This window comes from Poromitra crassiceps (genome assembly GCF_964638095.1).
Source record: "Poromitra crassiceps genome assembly, chromosome: 22".
Classification (NCBI taxonomy): domain Eukaryota; kingdom Metazoa; phylum Chordata; class Actinopteri; order Beryciformes; family Melamphaidae; genus Poromitra; species Poromitra crassiceps.
In genome coordinates, this window is record NC_139647.1 from 20348939 (window position 1) to 20371065 (window position 22127).

The 22127-nt window shown below is 42.7% G+C and overlaps 2 protein-coding genes across 2 annotated transcripts; both read left to right on the plus strand.

The window, feature by feature from the left end:
- Nucleotides 1-270: 270 nt before the first annotated feature.
- LOC310796404 (arrestin domain-containing protein 3-like) lies at nt 271-6455 on the plus strand (the record flags this gene model as incomplete). Its single annotated transcript, XM_083658592.1, has 6 exons — nt 271-535; nt 1186-1252; nt 1374-1521; nt 3231-3333; nt 4956-5221; nt 6354-6455. The coding sequence occupies 6 exons, from the start codon at nt 271-273 to the stop codon at nt 6453-6455; spliced, it is 951 nt and encodes a 316-aa protein (XP_083514718.1).
- Nucleotides 6456-10988: 4533 nt separating this feature from the next.
- Nucleotides 10989-21803, plus strand: tk2 (thymidine kinase 2). Its single transcript, XM_083658005.1, has 10 exons — nt 10989-11015; nt 13107-13222; nt 13474-13548; nt 15636-15689; nt 16629-16718; nt 17006-17079; nt 19764-19852; nt 20385-20464; nt 21209-21289; nt 21405-21803. The coding sequence occupies exons 2-10, from the start codon at nt 13166-13168 to the stop codon at nt 21489-21491; spliced, it is 687 nt and encodes a 228-aa protein (XP_083514131.1). The 5' UTR covers nt 10989-11015; nt 13107-13165; the 3' UTR covers nt 21492-21803.
- Nucleotides 21804-22127: the final 324 nt, after the last annotated feature.

A 22127-nucleotide genomic window follows, 5' to 3' on the forward strand; every position in this document is an offset into this window, starting at 1 on the left:
GGGAAGAAAGGGGTGGAGTCTTGTAAGCTGCAGAGTGCAGAGAGACCACCAGCTGCCAAGTAGCCCTGACTGCAGTATGCAGATCGGGGAGTGGCTCAACGTGGGCACAACGTTTGACTCCGCCCACCTCCCCCCACATGAACCGCTAGAAGAAGAATGCACACACACACACACACACACACAGACAGACAGACATATTTGTGGTTGGTCCCGGGGCGGCGTGAGCGGTATTCCCAAGTTTGTTTTGGAATATTTACTCGAGGTTCAACGATGTTTGAGAGGTTCAAGAACTTCAATATCCATTTCAATGCCTTGAACGAGAGGAATACTTTCTCCAGCGGCGACGTGATGACAGGCCAGATCTCCTTCGACCTGGCGAAGCCAACGAATATCAGTTCAATAACGCTGGTTCTCAAAGGCAAGGCGCACGTCGAGTGGTCCGACTCCACTGGAGGAAGACGAAAACACACACGACGATACTCTGAAAAGCTAGAGTTCTTCAAAATCAAAAGCGACATCGTGCCAGAAAACCGTGGTATGCAACGTGTTATGCAGAATTCTGCACCCCCGCCGAGAATATGTTTAAAAACGATTATAATCTTCTTTGTGGGTGTTCAATGATGAGAAATTATCTCACGTTTTAATTGATCTGATATTCACACTGGCCTTATATGTTTGAACCAAAGTGGCACAACAAATATGCTGATAAAACCATTTAGAATAAGAGAGAAATAGATTTGCACTGTTATTCGGCAGATGCCATTTAGTTGCCGAGATTTGTACCCCCCTGGCCCCCTATACTTTCACAGACCTGAGTAGATGCAGGCTATGGAAATCTAACCTGACGCTGCCAGATGGATGTAGGTTGGTTCACATTAATTTTGTTTAGGGATTGTGAATTTGTGAACAATACCGCCCCCATCTGGCGCAGTCAGGTTAATGGAAATCTCGATGTCATGTCAAAATTAGCCCATAACATGAAACCATGTTTGACCCCTAAGTGTCTGAAAACAAACTTAAGATGGAGATGCATTTCGGCATAACAGCGCAAAGGTGTGGATGCAGAATTTGGCACAACAGTCTCTGCCCCCAGTACGCCACACGATATCGGGTGCATGATGATAACATTGCAAGCAATCAAATCGTCTCCATTCAGTGTTACAGTCACTCACTCTCTCCCAGCAGCACGTGGAGCCATCAAACTTCCGCCTGGGACGCATGTGTATCCATTTACACATCAAATCCCCCAAGGGTGCGTATCAAGTGTTTCCATGGTGGGCGGGCTTGATCGATTGATCTTTTGTTTTCTATCAGCACTCATATCTTCCACCTTCACTTATTTTCTGTCTGTGTGTATCACTGTAACCATGCAGAAACTTCCCATCATCCTTCCGAGGGGTTCATGGTCAAATCGTGTACTTATTGACTGTGGCTATCAACAGGCCGTGGCATCTGTCCAAGGACTTTGTGACCCAACTGAACTTCGCAACCCGCTTGGATGCCAACCGGCCAGAGCTGCTGGTAAGTGACAGTCTCCTTCCACTGTGTTGTGACTCATTTTGCCTTTGGATCTCATCGCAAGGCAGCTTTTATTTGTATAGCACATTATATAGATTGTTGTTATATAGATTATTTGTATAGCACATTATATAGATGGAGGCCATGCGGTGCGGTGACACTTTATTTGGATAGTCCGCCTGCAGAGTCTACAGTATCTGTAACAACAGCTTATTAGTTATAATGACTATGTACTATGTACATACATATATGTGTATAATAAGCTTATTATACACATATATGTATGTACTATGTACATACGTATGTACTATGTACTATGTACATACATATATGTGTATAATAAGCTATGGTAAATGGTAAATGGACTGTATTTATAGAGCGCATTTTATATAGTCTATTGACTACCCAAAGCGCTTTTACATGAATACCTCACATTCACCCATTCACACACCGACGGCGTCTGCAGCCATGCAAGGAGCTAACTGCTCGTCGGGAGCAGTTAGGGGTTCAGTGTCTTGCTCAAGGACGCTTCGGCACGCTGCCGGGAGGAGCCAGCCTCGAACCGGGAACCTTCCGATTCCCAGGCGACAGCTCTACCTCCTGATCTAATGGCCACCCCATATATGTACATACATATATGTATAATAAGCCTATTATACAATTGAACTGTTGAACAGATGAGTATACAGTATGCATACCTACATATGACACTAGGTGCAGGTGTGTGGAAGCAAACAGAATCTGTTTGCTGAATCTCTTCTCAACTAATAAGCTGTTGAAATGTTACAAATACTCACCCAGCGGTCTTTACAGAGTAATACAAGAAATACTGTAAACGATTTACAATTAAAACGTGCAAAAGCACAGACAAGAGATACAAATGATAAAAGCCTTATAAAATGATCAAATTCATATAAAAGAAGAGGCAAAATGCATTGCATTTAAATAATCAAATCAAGTAAAATATCAAGCAGCATTACTTCTTGGTATTGAGTAGTCACACTCACACTGGTGACATGGTCAGTGATCCTCACAAGTCCATGTTGACGTACCCTGAGCAGCTGTAGGGATGAAGAAGATAAGGCAAAAATTGATTAACCCATTGATACCCGATGCAGCATTTGTGTGTGTATCCCTTTAAAGGAACACTCTGCCCATTTTCAACCAGCTTTGTATCATTAGAACATCAGTAGTATATCAGAAAACTGTAAACTGTTTTGAAGTCTGTCATTTAATTTGACAGTTATTGAGTGTTAAAGTGTGGACCAGTGACATCACTGGTCCACACTAACTCAAATGAATAACTCATTAACTCAAATCAACTCTCAATAACTGTCAAACTAGATGAATGACAGAATGTTTGACAGTTATTGAGAGTTGATTTGAGTTAATGAGTTATTCATTTGAGTTAGTGTGGACCAGTGACGTCACTGGTCCACACTTTAACACTCAATAACTGTCAAATTAAATGACAGACTTCAAAACAGTTTACAGTTTTCTGATATACTATTGATGTTCTAATGATACAAAGCTGGTTGAAAATGGGCGGAGTGTTCCTTTAAGACCACGAACCGCCTGAGGGATATACACGCAAATGCTGCATCAGGTATCAATGCGTTAAATTAAACACAGATTTCTCCCTGTTGCCCACTTGTTCCGCTGCAGATCTGTGTCACTTTCTCTTTGAGTGCCTCTCGGTGGTTTCTGTGCAGGCCCCTCTAGCAGGCTCCAACAGCATGGCACTGTGCAGTCTGTGGTGCACCTCAGATTCCATCTCCATGACCGTCCGCCTGGACAAGAAAGCCTTCACCCCCGGTACTGTAATGTGAATCCATTTATTTACTGTGTTTGTGAGTGTGTCTGCACTGCACATTTGTCATTTGTCTAGTGATATACACTAAAGCTGCGTTCACACCGACCTATTAAAGTTTTTCGCTGGCATCGAGTTTACATACAAAGTCAATGCAAACGAGCGATTGAGCGTATATTCGCCCGGGAGAAAAAACGCTGGGCGTCCGAGCGACAGAGACAGAGCGATAGGGAGAAAATTCGCTCGTCGCCCGAGATGAAATATCCCAACTCGAGCGAAATTACACTGGCATCAGTCGCTCGCTGTTCAACGCTGATTGGCTGCCGTGTGAGAGTGAGTCAAAGATCACACTGGCTTGGAACAAACCGCTGGTTTATTGTGTGGCAACAAACCGCATTGACAGCTGATTGACAGGCTGACAGCTGACATGAAGTGAAGTCTGTACTACCGGTATAGAGCTCGCGTTAGGAGCACGCTGATAGGCTTAGCTTGTAAACAACTACGGTGGCTCGTAGTGGACAAACATCATGACATTGCGTAACGTTATAGCCCCCACATGTCCGTCAATTATTGTGCCTGTTGATGAGCGATTTAAACAAAGCGACATACCGATTCCAAAGGGTTGAATCGAGCGCGGAGAGAAAAATAAATATCTCGGTGTGAACACAGCTTAAGAGTGAAACGTTTGGACACATCTGATTGAATGTAGTCTACTACTGGATGTTTTTCATCATCTTAACCCATTGATACCTGATGCAGCATTTGTGTGTGTATCCCTTTAAGGTCTTAAATGGATACACACACAAATGAGGGATATACACACAAATGCTGCATCAGGTATCAATGGGTTAAAGGGAAACGCCAACATTTTGGGAGATTCGCCTATTTGCCATATTGCCGACAGTAAATGGAGAATGTGGATGCCTTTATCGTCACTGTGCGTGCCCTACAAACAGCGGTACAGCCCTCGCTGCTACTTAGCTTAGCGCTACAATGCTAGTGAACGGTACAGCTGCCTACTGCCATTCAGTCGCCCAAAATACACAGTCCAACAGCGCCAGAAACACTCACATGTACATGTTGTGACTCGTGTACTCAACACGCGATGAAATCATAATCTAAAATGACTGGAAACGGCCATTTTCGAAGTAAATCCACACATCCAGAACTAACAAAGATTAACCAAACTAACCAAGAGTAACTGAAGTTACTTACTAGGATTGCTTCATGAGAGGACACGAGTCACAACATGTACATGTGAGTGGTTTTGGAGCTGTTGGAATGTGTGTTTTGGGGCGACAGAACGGGAGTAGACAATAACTGTCTGCAAATCTGTTGACCGTTTTTGGATATACTAATGATTTTGTAATGATACAAAAATCGAGGGAGTGTTCCTTTAACAATTCTTTTGTCACTCCATAATAATTCTATCTGTGTTATTTCATAGTTTTGATGTCTCACTAGTACTACTTATTTACTTATCTAAAATGTGGAGGGGGGGGGAAAGGAAAGAAAAAGAAAAGAAAAACTCTTGTGCAAACCTTTGACTGGTAGAGTAAGCATGGAGTTTAGGAGCGTTAAACTAAACGCAGCCAAACACGGTGTGCCCCCATCCCTTCCCCGGTAGGTGAAACGGCCAGAATAACGTGCGAGTTCAGCAACGCTTCGTCCCGAACAGCCACACCGAAGGCTCGCCTCGTCCAGAAGCAGGTGTTCTACGCCCTCGACAGGGCAGCCGTCACACAGAGTATCATGAAGTTTGCGTGGGAGACGGGCCTGCAGGTCAGCCCTCACACCTCCAACGTGTTCACAGAGATGACGCTCGCTGTCCCCGGTGATGTCCCGCTCACCATCTCTAACTTCACCCTCATCGAGGTCACTTACACTATCGAGGTAGGTGCCAATGACACAATGATGCCCTACTAGTGCAACATATATACCGCCGATAGTGCTGCTGTTCATGCTTTTAGTGATGTCAGCTGTTTCTCACCTTTAATATGAAGGGTTCTTGCAAATTGTATCCTATAGTGCCATCATGATACTTTAGGGATATATATATATATATATATGTATGTATGTATATACATATCGTCGCTGTCACGACAGGACCTCGAATCTCCAAAACAGCAACTTTTCAGGAAGTAAAAAAAACCCGTTTGCTCTTAAAATACTGAACCAAATGTTGTCAAAGTTGGCACATGTCTTAATTATAGTTAGTTTCCCGCTGAATGTGTCATTACCTTATTAATATCTTACCTGGATAAGCTCAAATGATGTTGTTTATATTATCAGTCCGACTTGGAAGCACTCTCTCCCGGCCAGTCAGGCGCTGATGGCCGCCTCCCCTCTGGTATGCACATGCACGAGCCGCAAGCTCCGGGCCGCGGGGCCGCGCGCAGCCATGCTCCTCAGCCTCTCATGGCCGAGGCGAAGGCTTTGCCATGGGGATGAGAACAGTCTGACATAACGTAACGTTAACGTTACTTTATTCTCGTCAGAAACCACTCCGATTTGCATGTTAAAACAAGTTTGCAGCCTAGGAATAACTGGAAAACATTTTATTGATCTATTCACGTCAGAGGAAGCCAGGATTAAAGAAAACGCTATCAGAAATACACAGCACGTCTGCCGTGTGTCTTTTCCGGGTTTAGTGTCCTGCGTGGGGGGGTACAGACGGAGGGCGAATGGCGTTACGAGATTTACTCACAAGCTCGTTTTAATGCTTTTCCATTGGTTGCATTTGGTAAAACCCACACAGAGACGTGAAGGGTGACCAATGGCATTGATTCATGACAAATATATATATATATATATATATATGACTGAGAGGCTGTTGCAGGGAGGCAGTCAAACTAAAATTAATTGGGATATTTCGTAACTTCCGGGGCTAGGAAAAAAACATCCGGGGCTGTAGCCCCGGAAGCCCAGGGCTGACGACGCCGATGGCTACGGGCCTGGTTCACACACAGGGGTCCTGTTTTGACACTGTTGCCTGTCTGTCTCTTTGATTCCTTCCCCCTCGTAGGTGCGCCTTTGTGCGAGAGCTTCCTGCGCTGACCTCATAGTGCTGTGTCCCATCGTCCTGTGTGATCTCCCTGCATACGCTGCTCCCCTGCCTTATCAGTGAATACCTCAAGCTGTCATTCCACATTTTGCTAACTTTGTATCCTTTTTGAGGTGTCCGTACAACACGTACGTACAACTTCATGTGAAACCTGTTTGGTGAAGCTTTTGGTCTATTGAAAGTATCGTTTGAGGAAATGTTCCTTTACATTGTCTGTATTATTTGACACACAAAACGTTTGATGCCATCTACCTCTAAATACATCTGGCAGCATGCTGCCCTCTTATTGATGGAGCTGTATCTAGAGTGCTGCAGGGATGATGTATTTTTGTAGGCTTACCCAGAAGTCCATAAACTTCCTTGGGGTTTTTATAATGGGAATTTCGATTCAATGCATGAAATAAGGTTTGTGGTTCACAAAAGTGATTCAAACAACAGCGAACTTTGTGTTCATCAACGTAATCTACACAAACGAGGATGAACCTTTATGACTTTTTATGCATTTTCTGAAAGTCGAAAATCATAAAAGTGCTCCTCATTTGTGAAGATGATCTTGCTGAACACAAAGTTCGCTGTTTCGTAAACTTTTGTGAACACCACAGACCTTATTTCATGCATTTAACCAAAATCCCCAAACAAAAATCCTACTTTTACACATAAAAGTTCTAACATCCAGGTCTTCCGGTCCGGACCCATTCCTCTGGTACTCTACTATTTCTCAGGGTCTACGTATCCGCCTTGCCCTTTTGTCACTTAGCAGAACCTCACGTTTGCTATCCGACGCACACTTTATGTCGACAAATCACTGTGACATTTTACGGCATGGCCTGAAGGCCGAGCAGTTTACAACAGGGTTTGTCTTGTCTGTCCCCCGCAAAAGTAGACCGATCAAAACTCAACGCCGTGACGTCATAAAACAGAAACTTTAGCAACAACACGCGCCTCAGAAAAAAGGCTGAAGTGTGAGCCAGTGTTACAGCTTCCAGCCTGGAGGCAGCCAGCCAGCCAGGCAGGTAGGCAGCAAGCGCTTCCCCACCAGGAAGTGCTTGCTGTCTGCCGGGCAAGGGGCACGCTGTCCCCCCGGTGAGAGACCATCCCCTGGCTACTGCGGCTATATTGACATTGTGAATAGTGTTCCCGCCGACATGCATAAACTACATCTTCATATGACTTGAGTGAACTACATATTGCCCACATCTACATTGCATCCAACAATGGCCATTATTAGTCAAGTCAAGTTTATTTGTATAGCACATTTCATACACAGATGCAGTTCAAAGTGCTTCACATAAAATGGATGACATAAGAAAATAAAAAAAGAGGCTAAAATAGATATTTCATAACAGCTTTGTCTTTATACTGTAGTTTGGATGCCAAGCATACCCTCTTATGGTACCTTGCGTCTTCTGTTGCCCGTACATGTCACAGCAATTCAAAGTGCTTCACATAAGATGGTCGACACAAGAAAATAAGAGAATAAAAGAAGAGGATAAAATAGACATTTAAAAGCATCACAACAGAGTAGTTGCAAAAATAGTTAAAAACTTACAGAGGAATAAAACAAATTTTCTATCTATCTGTCAGCAGTTAAAAGCGACAGTAAACATAAAAGACTTTAGTCTATTTTTAAAAGTAAGTAAAGTTGGGGCAAATCTGAGGTCTTCAGGCAGATTGTTCCAGCTAGCAGAAGCATAGTGGGTGAATGCGGCTTTCCCATGATTTGATTTGATCCTAGGGACAGTTAGTAAGCCAGACCCTGCTGACCTGAGAGGTCTAGACGGTTCATAGTGTGGGAGCAATTCAGCGATGTATTTTGGGCCTAGGCCGTTAAGTGATTTGTAGACTAGTAACAGTATTTTAAAATCTATTCTATGACACACTGGCAACCAGTGTAAGGACTTATTAGACTATTAGAATAAGGAGTATTAGACTCTATCTTGTTTGTATGTCATGCAAAACCAATTTATAGATGTGCCTTTAGTCCTTGGTTGATTTGACCCTCTTCAACTGCTACCACTAGTCTTCTGAAGGTCCAAGTCCATCTTACATAATGATTCTTTTCTAATATAAATGTGTATGGTACTACTTGATGTTTTGCCATTCTTTCTGTGGTTTAGTGCTCAATGCAACAGCAGGCAGCTCCCTCTCTGGCCGTGTTTTTGAGGGAGGCGTTTCAATTTGTATTGCATTAATTCATTACAACAACATTACAAATAATAGAACTGTAACTCAGGATAATAACGCCTCATCGTTTTACTGTCATTCTGCAACACCTTCCTCCATGTTTTCAAACGGTCAGCTTAGCCTTTTATGTTCTCAGGGCCCCGAATATATATGCAAAATGTGATGTTACCTTTTTATACTGACATGCAAAAAATAATTTATACCTGCTGATAGAAGTATAGAATAACAAACTGCATATATGCCACAATGCAATTGTATTTACACTATTTATTTATTTATTTATGGATGACATGCCAATTTTAACACTCATGTGGACACCAGAGTGCTTCGTTTATACAGCTGAACTTCAATGTATTGTTCAGCACATCAGCCTGTGGACTGTGGAAACTGCCTTATAGCAACATGCTGCCATTGTATTTTAACTGCCATTAACAGTATTTTCAGTGTGTCTGTTATTGTCACTGTACTGCACAGTTGATTAATCTCATGTCCTATGAAAACATGATTATGCCTTGTGCGCTGTAGAAGTGTGATTTTGAAATTTGAAATTCTATAGAGGAAATTAAACTTGCAGAGAACTCCTCCATCTCATTTCAGTTTTGTGTCTCCTCTTCTATAATATGTTTTACATGAGTGTTGTACCATGCCATAATGTTTGTAGAGAAGGGGAGGGGGGGCGGCTCGTCTGCGTCAAGCTCACGATCAAGTTATGTCAGTAATTTAAGACCGGAAAATGATGATTTCACCTTCAAAATAAGAGCACAATCCTGCACGCCTAAAAAAATATCGCGTGGGGGGAGGGCGGTACACGGACTACACGCTGTTGACGCGAGTCAAAATGACAAAATTACACATTGATTTAGTTTTAAGAATAATTGTTAGTTATACGGACAAACCTTTCGCCTGTGTATTTTACTAAAATATATGGTCGTTGATAATGGCTTTATTTTGAAGTTTGGATAATTTTTTTCGGACTTGACACCAATGTTAATCCCTGTCTGTTTCCGGTTTCTTTCCTGTTTCATTTGTTTGACACATTTGCTGCGAGATGTCAGTGGCCAGGGATAGCGGAACGCATCTGAACTTGGGGGGGCCGGGGGGCGTGTCGGGGGGGCGTGTCCCCCATCGGGGGGGCGTGTCCCCCCCGAATCTCGGCAGCGCCGAAGAAAATTTTGTTTTTTGGACTTTTATCCATATTTAGAAGAATATTTAATTTTAAATTAACATTAGGATTATACTGTTGTGATGTCATTATTCGGTATCTTCTCCTTTTCTATTATTAGTATTAGTATTAATATTAAATACTGAGTATCTCATGAAAAACTATTAATATTGCATCTTTTGTGTTTAGCTCCGTCTCACAGCAGGCCCGGCTCCAGAACCAAATTACAGAGGGGGCCTGCCCCTAGCTTGGGGGGGCCAAGGGGGGTCCGGGGGGATTCTCCCCCGGAAGAAGATTTTGTACATTTTAAAGTAAAATTCGTCAAACTGGTGCATTTGAGAGCAAAAGAAAGAGGCTAAATCTATGAGGAACTACACACATCTCTAATGTGTTGTGACTTTACAAATAGGCCTAAACAATTAATATTAAATGTATTTACACATTGTGCACAAATTGCATTCATTGTGACAAATTTACAATAGTTAATTAATATCCAGCCAGAATCATTGCAAATGGAGGTTCAAAGTAACAGTTAGCAATAGCATTCAGTTAATCAATGCCTAATGACAGCCAGATTCCGTTTTAAACTTTAAAACAGAAAAACGGAAAAACGTTTTTAGCACACACAAAAAAAAAAAAAAAAAAAATGAATGGGGGGGCCAGTTTAGGGAATGGGGGGGCCCGGCCCGGTCAGGCCCCCCTCCAACGCCGGGCCTGTCTCACAGCATTGTAACATTGTAGTGCAGCAAGAAAGGAAAACTACTGTAAACATTTGAACCACATTTCTTGTTTAGAACCTATAGCTAGCAACATCGCCATCTCCTGAAAAACATTAATATTGCACCTTTCTTGTGGCTACATCACAGCATCTACTGAAAAACATTTATAGTGGATCTGACTTGTTTAGTTCACTTTCGATTCACATCACATCTGAAAAACAACCAGTCGAGTGTAATAAGTAAATGAGGTTTAATTGTAAAAAAAAAAAAAAAAAAATCTAAAAAAAAAAAAAAAAAAAAAAAATTTTTTTTTTTTTTTTTGGGAACTGAAAAGTACCCGGGCCGCGGCCCGGGTGGCCCGGGCGGTTCCGCGATCCCTGTCAGTGGCTGCTAGTTGTTTGAGGATATTATTGTGTAGTTCTGTTCGACGCATATCTGCTCACTCTCCTGTGGGCACCGCTGGATGTGGTGTAACGTTACTGTTTAAATCATCGTGTCGGAGCGGAGGGCTGGTCCCAAGAAGAGCACACAGCAACACACACAGGCGGCTCAATCCAGGTCAGTGACGTGTTTCTATTGGTATATATCTATAGTATAGCAATGTGCCACTGTTCACTTTAGACCATGGTTGAGAGAGACCATTTATATGTCGATGGTTGAGAAATGTCCAGACAGAGCCTGTTTCGGATGTCGCTTCGCGTGCTGGTGAAACTTGAAGGGTTCAACATCCGGGACTAGCTCGCGTTCACGTGCTATTTTGTAATAGCTCAATCAAACCAGAAACAAACGGTGTCACCGGCGAAAAGGCTGACGTGAATTTTTAGGTAAGAAGCTCGTTTTAAGTAACCTTGGATTTGTCTTCGGTCCATTTACCAAGTGTCATCACACCACAACACTTGTCATTGTTTGTCAATCTAAATAGGAAATTCGCTGCCTTCAAGTGCTGTGGGAATCTGGGCAATATCAAGACAGACAAGTCTGTCAAGTTTGTGATATTTCGCATTCACATTGCCAATTGTATTTATCACATTCATGTCATCAACTCCCTTTCATGTCATCAACTCTCTCTCTCTCTCTCTCTCTCTCTCTCTCTCTCTCTCTCTCTCTCAATCTCTCTCTCTCTCTCTCTCTCTCTCTCTCTCTCTCTCTCTCTCTCTCTCTCTCTCTCTCTCCCTCCCTGCCCTTCCTGTCTTATCTACTGTCCTAAAGGCAACATGCAAAAAGAAAAAGACTCGAGTCCAAGTCATGTGACTCGAGTCTCCACCTCTGGAATGAAAGCATCCCACTTGTCTTGTCCTGTCATCAGTGTGTCCGTGATCATTTAGGACAGGTGTCATGCAGAGGTTTGCACCCCCGCCGAGAATTGCATCCCCCACCTTCCGGGAGCATATTATTGTAATGATTTATATGGAAACTTAACTGTTTAAAAATCATAATAATTGTCTGGGTAGACGTGATCTCCAAGCCAGGGGGTCTGTCCTGGCTCATGGAGACCGACTTTGATGCATTAGATCCGCGTGGAGGTGACTTCCATGCTTGGGGCTCTCTTCTGGCTCATGGAAGCCGACTTTGGGGCTTAAAATCCGGGTACAGAGGACTTCGAGACCTGGGGGTCTCTCCTGGCTTTATGGAGAGGGGTGCAAATCTCGGCAGTTTGTACCTGCCGAGATTTGCATCCCTGTTTTTAAGTTAAAACAGTCCCAAAAGTGGTGGGGGTGCAATTCTCTCGGCATGACACCGGCCCGGGACTGGGCTGTTGAATGGATTAGATGAGATGGACCTTGAATTGTGAATATTCCCACTGTTTCCTACCTCATCCCAGCTCTGTCCTCTCTACACCTGCAGTTGTTTTAATACTGTACCTACTAGGCCTGGGCCTATATTCCATAATATGGAATATATTCCATCATATGGAATATCGCAATATTTTTTCCGTGGTATGACAGCTGTGGATTGTAGGGATACACAATATTGGATTATTATGATTGCGGTTTGTATTAGTTTTCCGATATCTGCAACTTCTTTTGGCCGATTGCTGATACTGATATAGCGGTATGTGCAACAACAACAACAACAAAAACCACCCATTAAAAAAAAAAATCAAGTCTCTCCTGTAGTGGAATTAACACATTATGCCCACTCTTATCGGGATGGCCCACTGGAAGATGCAGACATAGACACCATGTGTTCCCAAATTGTACACATTCACTGGGCAAAATAAGAAATGTTAGTCAAACATTGAACAGTTGGGCATAATCATTTTACCAGCCTGTCATATCGGCAGACATGTTTGTTTCGGGCCAATATTTAATTTCAAAGCTTTTATCAGCTGATTCCAATGACATGCCGATATCATTGTGCGTCCTTAATTGATTGGATTGTAGATCACAATTGTGCAAATTTATAAACCTCATCCTATAATCTGATAGGTAGTAAAAAAAAAAAAAATAATAATAATAATAATAATAATCATAGTGGTGGTGCCATATATAATGAACCGCGATATCATATGATCGTGATATTTTGGTGGGACAGCATTGCAATATTAAATTCTGCATATCGCCCAACCCTAACTGTACCATAGCCTTCCCGAACCTGCTTCTGCACCTGTTAACCCCTTTTTCTGTCCCTCTGGCCTTGCTGCTGCAGCTTACTGACCCGAGTGAGGCCAGCGCTGGGAGTTGTGGGAAGTGAAGTCTTTTCTCACTATGTTGTCTTCCTTCCAAGGGAAGCTGGTGCGAAATGGAGAGGAGAAGAAAGCAGTGGTAAGTCTGCTCTCTGTTTTGAGGTTGGGATTTATTTCTTCTTCTTACACGAGAGAGAGAGAGAGAGAGAGAGAGAGAGAGAGAGAGAGAGAGAGAGAGAGAGAGAGAGAGAGAGAGAGAGAGAGAGAGAGAGAGAGAGAGAGAGAGAGAGAGAGAGAGAGAGAGAGAGAGAGAGAGAGAGAGAATTCATTTATGATGGCGATTTTCAGCGACAGTGCTGTTAATGTCTATTTTTCTGCTCCTGTTTTCAGATCTGTATAGAGGGGAACATCGCCAGTGGGAAGACGACATGTTTGGAGTACTTCAGTAAAACTAGTAATATAGAGGTAAGACGGGCAAATCCTTGTGACAAAAAGGTTGTGCTATTCATAGCTTTCAAGGGGCGTTACGTGCTGCCGGGAACGCCCACCTGGCGGTCAAAAAACAACCTGTTCATTCCGTTGCCTGCGAGTCGACTCACGCTGTTTGTTCAGCCAAAGTGCCGCATAGCCTACCTGTTGTGCTATCGGTTGCACTAAACCGACGAGGAGACACGCCTGGCTTGTGCTTTTACAGAATGCCGTCGGAGAAAGAAAACTCAGACAGGAGGAGGTTGTGGATTTGTGCGATTAGACGTGGTTCAGTCGCTGGGGAGGGCAAATGGCTACCATCAAAGTACACACGTCTTTGCGGCCAACATTTCATCAAAGGTAAGCTCAAGTAACGTTAACGTGGTATTTTAATCATTATTGTAACGTTACTTGAGCTTACCTTTGAGGAAATGTTGGCCGCAAAGACGTGTGTACAAACGGCTGAACAAACACTGCGTGAGAACCTAGTCGACTTGGCTGGCAGCGAATGAACAAGTTTGTTTTTTGACCGCCAGGTGGGCGTTCCCGGCAGCACGTAACGCCCCTTGAAAGCTATGAATAGGACGAATCAGTGCGACATCACAACAACAAAAAAGTACTTTCGGGGTGCCACTGTGGCAGAAACTGTATGAAATAAAGCTGAAAAACTGCCAAACACGTGTAATATCTCAAAAACTATACAACACATCACATATATATTGACATTCTGAGTGAGAGCAGAAGTAAGGTGGTACGTGGTAGAGTCCTAAAGATGGTGACTGGTTTAAAGTTTAAATGGAGTGTCGAGCTTAAGGGGGTCTGACCCCCCCAGATTTCTTGCAAAACGGTATTCTACTTGATTTGAAAAACTCTGCAGGCAAGATGGCCGCCTATACTCCCTTCTGTACCATGGCAGAATAAACATCATAACTTGGCCAATAAGTATGTAAGAGACAAAATAAAACAAATTGTAATGTCTTTATTTGCTGTAGAATGCAGAGGACATGTAACTGTTTAGTTAACTCGCATTCCAGGAATATTGTATTTACTGCGCTGCTCTAAAATAACGTTGTTGGCTCGAGACTGTTTCGTCCTGAAACCCACTCGCTTTGCGCCAGAACACAATCGATTTGGGGGTGGAACACGCCAGGATTGGCCAACGCCAACGCCAGTGCACAGAACTGTCAAATCAAATCATCGACCAGTATTTTCAATGTATCAGAGTTAGAGAACGATAACGATAAATGATCAATATAGCCACGTTATAAACAACAAACTAACGCTGGTGATCCGTATGGAAACAGTGTTACGTCACGATGTACCAAATCTCCCATTCATTTGACACAAAAAAAAAGCAGGTTTGAACCCATAGAGGGAACTTATGCTGCTGAAAATGATACAAATGGCACAATGGTAACAGTTTGGTCTCAAATGTGGAAATTGTGACCAGAATTCTTCACACACCACCCCCAAAGTCATATATATTGGTTAAAAGCTGAAAAAAAGTGTTTTGGGGGTAAGTTACACTTTAAAGTATGAAGGAGTCGTTAGAGTTCAAAGAGGGTGATGGTTTCACCATGAACTGCGGTTTAAAATGAATCACAATTGCATCCGGAAGTAGAGCCAATCTGTAATTGTTTACAGACATGCTGATTGGTCCTCTTGTGTGCAGCATTATGTATTCATGCACTGGGGGGGTTTATTGGATTATGACTTTCCCACCAAGAAGTGAGCACTTGAATGTCTCCCTAAGTCGAATACTGAAGTCAGTGAAATGTGGAGTGATAGAGACACTGCATGAAATACATTTCCCCCATCACGGGGGAAAAGCTCCGTTCATTTCCACACACCAGTGTCATTTTCCTTGAATTAAACATAGATAATGTTTAACAGTCTATTATGATTGACTCGACATGAGCATGACATGACTCGGCTTGAGAACCCATACCATGTATGGGTTCTTTGCATTAGAACCCATACCATGTATGGGTTCTTTGCATTATAACAAAGAACAAGTATGAGTGAGATGAAAACAAACGTTTGCAACATTCATTAATTTCTCCTTTGTGTTTGTGTGTTGGCAGGTCCTAACAGAACCGGTTTCTAAATGGAGGAACGTCCGTGGACACAACCCTCTGGTATGGCACATGGCCATATTGACAGCATTTTATCATCCCATCATAGATTGTGTTCACATTTGTTTGTTCACACAATCATCATAATTGTTGTGACTTTGTACCTACCTATGTCTTGTAATGGAGCCCCCCAGCACAATAATTTCACACGTGCATAATTGTACAACGGAGTGACAATATCTTGAATCTTGAAAGAGAGAGACCGCTAAAGCTCCGTTCATGACCAAATAATAAGAGTTCCGGTTTGGACGTTTAGCCTTCAAAACAAAAGCTGCCGCTATGCAACCACATACTATTTTTTTTGTAATTTCAGCTAAAATAAGCCCATACGGTACGAGTGAATTGACATTCACCTCGTTTTTGTAAAATATCGCCACTATGCAACCACACAACGTTACTATTTTTTTGCCATTTCGGATAAAATAAGCCCACACAGTTGAAATTCAGTTGGTGATGCAAATTAATGCAACCCATGGTCAGAACTTTTGGCTTTGGTGCAGTTCTGCAGGTCCTAGCCCACTCCGTTTTTTTACGTCAGGCAAGGTTCCCACTGGTCATTGAAATCCTGGAATATCATGGGATTTTGAGAGATGTATTCACCTGTCGGACAGGGAAAGTCAAGGAATTTGATCAATTCTCTGCAGAGTTGAAAGAATATCGGGGACTTTTACCAACTCGTTTCACACATTTCGGACATTCGATGGTTTTCAGCCCAACAGGAATGGAACCCGGAGAGAAAAACAATATTAAGCTCATGAAAATGCTCCAACTTATGTCAAGTCAAAGAGCCATGGTGGGTCAGTGTTACCTCCGCAGTCCATAACTCATCTTTTTTTATCTCCAAACTGAGTAGGTGTGTTGGTTTTCTATCTCAGTTATTTGCTATACAGTAGGTGTAACGTGGGAGGTGTGCTTGTTTTCTGTCTCTTTGTACTATTGCAGGCTCTGATGTACCAGGATCCTTTACGTTGGGGCATCACTCTGCAGACTTACATACAACTCACCATGCTGGATAGACATCTATCAACCGTAGTAAGTGTACTCAGAAACACAATCGACAATGCTGATATGGGTGTTTTAATGCCATTACTAGTGTTTTTGGTTTGAAGCTGTCGATGGACGATATTTTGAATGGATTGTTTTGAAATTTGACCATTTTCACCTGGCATGCAAAAGTAAATGGAATGTACTGTACAGTAGGTTCCCACTATATACTGTAAACTAGTTATCTTTGTAGTTATCATAGATGTGTCTGGGCCTTAATCCTACAAGAGTAATGATGATGCTAACAGTATTGCTGTGACTCTGCTCGGTTCCAGGCAGCTCCTGTCAGGATGATGGAGAGGTCTATCTTCAGCGCCAAGTACATCTTTGTGGAGAATCTCTTCAGAAGGTACTGTGATCAGCGGTTCTCAACGTGGGGTCCGGGGCCCACTGGGGCTCCTTGAGGGCATTCTAGGGGGCCCCCAGCAAACTGATGAAATGTTAAGCCCAATTTATGCTTTGTCTGCCGACACTTTTGAAACGGTCGCCGACAGAAATGAGGACTTGAGTCGACACTTTCACGTGTCGGCGAGCAGCAGTGTCTGCTACCTAGTGAAATGTCTAGTGTCGCTGACTACCTAATAGTATCGCACAAGTCTGATTGGCTATATAGACGGCACATGTGCTTGACTTCCTTGTTTTGGTTTTCGCTTGATTGAAATGAATGAACGTGTCCCCGCTATTTTTATCAGCCTGTCCTTGATGTATGACTTCGTGAAAATCACAAAGAACATCGTGACCAATTTCCCAGAGAGAGAGGAGGTGAGTTGTGTGGTTGTGTGTCGTTATATTATATGCGGCTGCAGCCAAGTATGTTATATCTTGCCTCCGAGGTGGTTTCACTGTGCATTCCATTCCCTCTCTTGCCTTGGCTGTCTGCTTATAGCGTTTCCGACATCCGACACCGCTGATTAGATTCTCATGCGACTTGAGGGGGAGTGATGCTTCTCACCGCTGTCTTGCAGCATGTTCTAAATTCCAATTTTGATTGGACTGGGGGAGAGTGCATAACCTGATGCTGCCAGATGGACGGTATAGCTCCACATACGTTTCACTAAACCAGTCGATCTGGGAATGCAGTAACCAGACCCGCTGACGGAGGCGGGCACTTTTTCCAAGCTACTTGGCAGGTGATTGGATGACCCATCTGTCTATCACCGCTGGTGGGTGTTAACTTCAACCAATCAGATCGCCGAAGGTGCCTGTGCCTGATCTCCGTGGTATTCATTGATTGAGTCCTCACCGTCGTAAAAGTCACCTTCGAAGCATGAAGTTAGATTATAACGAACTAGTTGTGTGGCTTAGCCTTCCCAAATGTTGCTGTTAATTTTTTAGAATTTAATACATAGAATTGGGAACGTTACATTCAATTTCATTCAGACTGCCTGTCACTTCCGCGGCGCAGCCATGTTGACGAGTGAAAAGAACTACAAAGACCATGTACCCACTACTTGCCCAGACGAGCCTGAGCCCGCCTAAGGCTGCCGCTGATTCGTCGGGCCATGGTTCGGCCAATCATCTTAACTGCCTGTGCATGACAAGATGGATTACGTCGAGATAATCTCTTTTGATCTCGCGAGGTTATCCATCTTGCAAGCAAGGTTAGAGAGTGCAGGCATTCATTACAAATGAGGGGGCTTAATTTGTATTTATTGGCTCAGAGTAGGGTTGCCAACTTCTTGAAATGGAAATAAGGAACGGGGGCGGTCCCGGTCTGGCGGGGGGCTAACTGTACTGGCATCGGCTTCAACCATTTACCCATTAGTACAAGCAAACACACAAACCTGGTTTTGATCCGTTTTTGCGGGGGTTTTTGCGCTATGGATAAATTTCAACATTTTAAGAAAAACAACAAACAGTAGTGCTAATGACATTTTGATATAATTCATCTTCACATTGGCATGTAGCCTACTCGTTAAAGAAATTTCTTTCAACAGTGCAAACAGCAATTTTACATAGCTATTCTTTTGAATAGAACAGACCTGCAAGAGTTTACATCATTAGTGCAAAAACATTTTAGATTTCAGATGAAATCTTCTGAATAAAAGGACAATTAGCCTATTTAAAAGTATGGATTTAGACTGAGGATATCTCTGATTACTGTAGCCTATAACAAGTCTTACACCTGCAACAATAGCCTACTGTTGTAAGCAGGGTTTGTACAGCTTTTAAGAGTCAAATTCAAGCACTTTCAAGGTACCTAAACCAGGCTGTCGAAGCCTTTATTATCACATCTAAATATATTGACAATGTGAAAAAACAAATGTATTTGTGATGCCTGGTGAGTGAGGAACTTTGAGTGCTCCCTGTGTCCTGCGCACTGTCCACAGACTCTCGCTCAGGCTGCTGTAAGATGACACCGGCTATTGGCCAGGGGAGGGGCAGCGCTACCGGTACCAGTACCAGCGGACTGAGTGGAGACTCGCTCACTCGGAGAGTTTACTCGCTCATACAAATAGTTTTGTACTGCAGTGTCTCTCGAATACGGGACAAAGTGCGTCCCGTATCAGTTCAATACGGAACACGTCTTTTTGTTTACAAATACGGGACGATTCCGTATTTTAAGGGACGGTTGGCAACTAGGGATGCACCGATATGAAAATTTTGGCCGATGCCGATAACCGATATTAACATTGCTGTTATGGCCAATAACCGATATTTACCGATGTCGATATGATCTGTATAAAACCACATTTTTATGATCATCACATTTTGTACATACTGAAAAACACATGTTAACACTGAATTTGAAAAAGTTATGCATTTCTTTATTTGCAAAGCCTTTGGAAAAGCCCATACATCATAGATTTACTGCATTATTTCATATCAATGTGAAGAATTTGGCTGATAATGATAACCGATATTAACATTGCAACATCTGACCGATACCGATATGACCGATATGTTAAAAAATGACTAACATCGGCCGATACCGATATGATTGCCGATATATTGGCAACCCTAGCTCAGAGGGGGACTGCATCATTGATGGAGAAGGAGGTGTTTACTCTTCTCTTGTTCATTGTTTTTCAGTGGGAAGATGCCAGAGGTGGACCATGCCGTTCTCACCGAGTGGTTTGATTGGATCACAGCGAACATATCCGTTCCTGTCGATCTGATTGGTGAGAAGCTGAATCACTTGATGATAATGATAAACTTGTTTTTTATTTTTATGGCACATTTTTGCAGATATCCATCCTGCATATACAGTATATAGTATATACCAGAGGTTCTCAAATGCTTTTCAGCCAAGGACCCCTTACAAGATAGAAAATATACTGGGGACCCCCTCATTCTGATTTGTGATTTTGAGCTAAGCTTAATTGTTTCCACGGTAATGTGCTTGACTTTTAAATTGATAGGTTTGTTAGATTAGAATGTAATCCATGAACCATTTTAGATTTAAAGCATAACATATTTTCTTGGACTAGCAACCACTGTTGTGGAAGCTAATGGGGATCTGAATAAAGAAAGGAATAAAGAAAGAACTATGAAGCTTTTGCAAAAGATTTTTTTAAATTTTCCTCAAAAGTCTGGGGGTTTTTTTCCGGGTCCGGTTTTTTTTTTTAAACCACTGGTATATACAGTATGTGCTGTAATTTTCCTCTCCTTTTTGATATATTGCATATGTTCTCTCTTTCTCTCTGGCTCCAGTCTACCTGCAGACATCTCCTCAGACCTGCTATGAGAGGCTGAAGCAGAGATGCAGAGAGGAGGAGAAGGTCATTCCTCTGGTAAGACTTGGAATCCACACATGTGCTGTTAGGTCAGAATGACGGCACGGTGGCTCAGTGGTTAGCACTGTTGCCTCACAGCAAGAAGGTCCCGGGTTCGAACCCCGGTCCGTCCCAGGTCCTTTCTGTGTGGAGTTTGCATGTTCTCCCCGTGTTCGTGTGGGTGCTCCGGTTTCCTCCTGTGAGTGAAATTTATTTGCAGTTTTCTGCCATTACACTCCCACCACCTAAAGACATGTATGTTAGGGTTAATACTCCTGTCAGTGCCCCTGACCAAGGTACTGGCAAAAGAAGTGGAGTTGGTCCCCGGGCGCTGCACAGTGGCTGCCCACTGCTCCTAGTTCTAGGAAGGCTCCTTGTAGAGGATGGGTCAAATGCAGAGGATGAATTTCCCCATGGGGATAAATAAAGGATAACTTAACATGGAATAGACATAAACTGTCAATGATTAAATTGCTGTTTTAAGAGAACAGCGATGAATGACATTTTCCCATATGCCAGATTGTCATAGATGGTAAAATGATATCATAGTATTTGTTTGCTCAATATCATTCAGTTGTCATTACATGGTGATCTGAACACATTGTTTTCCTCAGCACTATCATATTCATTCCATAGATACCAGTTAAATTGTGTTGCTCTGATGCAAATCTGACCAATTCGTTTACATTTGGTCCAGGCTATTAATCCATTTCAATCCTTTGCTCAATGATTCCTACCTGCGTCCTGTTTGTGTTCTGTCAGGAGTATCTGGAGTCCATACACCAACTATATGAGGATTGGCTGATCAAGCAGACCTCCTTCCCTCTTCCTGCTCCAGTCTTAGTAAGTCACCAATCAGATCCAGGGACAAACTTCCAACTAAATTAGCTGACTTTTCTTTGCTGCATGTACTAGGGAGGGTCACAGTCATTTATTTGAGGCGCCTTTCTCTGTCCAGGTGATCCCTGCCGACCACGACCTCCAGAAAATGCTTCACCAGTACGAGGAAAACCGAGACAAGATCCTCGCCGCCAGCCACCTCTGATGCCCAGAGACAAACACACGCTAATACACACAGGACTCCCCTTGCCTCTGTGGTGGTTATAAGGAGTTCAATGATCTCTCTAAACATGGTGAAAGTATGAAAACGCTTCCTGGTGTCCAACTAAATCTGCACAATCCACATTAGGAAAAGCCAGCCTCTTAAACGAGCCGTTTGGACTTCCGGAACTTTGTGGCATCACAAAGCTTCACTCATTATAGAGAGGCAAAGTGAACGTCACTTCCTGCTTCAGCACTGTACCAGAGATTTTCTTCCACAATTTATTTTCCCGTAGACATTTCGTAAAATGCTTATAATGAGTTTTACTTGTTCAAACCAAACGGTACAGATATATTTAGAAACAGGAGAAATCGCATAACATTTCACTCAGACCAAAACGGCCTAAAAGAAAATATTTTCTTTGTTTTAGTTTTAGTCTAGTTTTTAGTAGAGTGAAATGTTATGCGATTTCTCCTGTTTCTAAATATATCCGTACCGTTTGGTTTGAACAAGTAAAACTATTTTTATAATTTATTTTATTTCACGAAATGTCTATGGGAAAATAAATGGCGGATGAAAATCTCTGGTACAGTGCTGAAGCGGGAAGTGACGTTCCACTTTGCCTCTATAGTTTTTGTA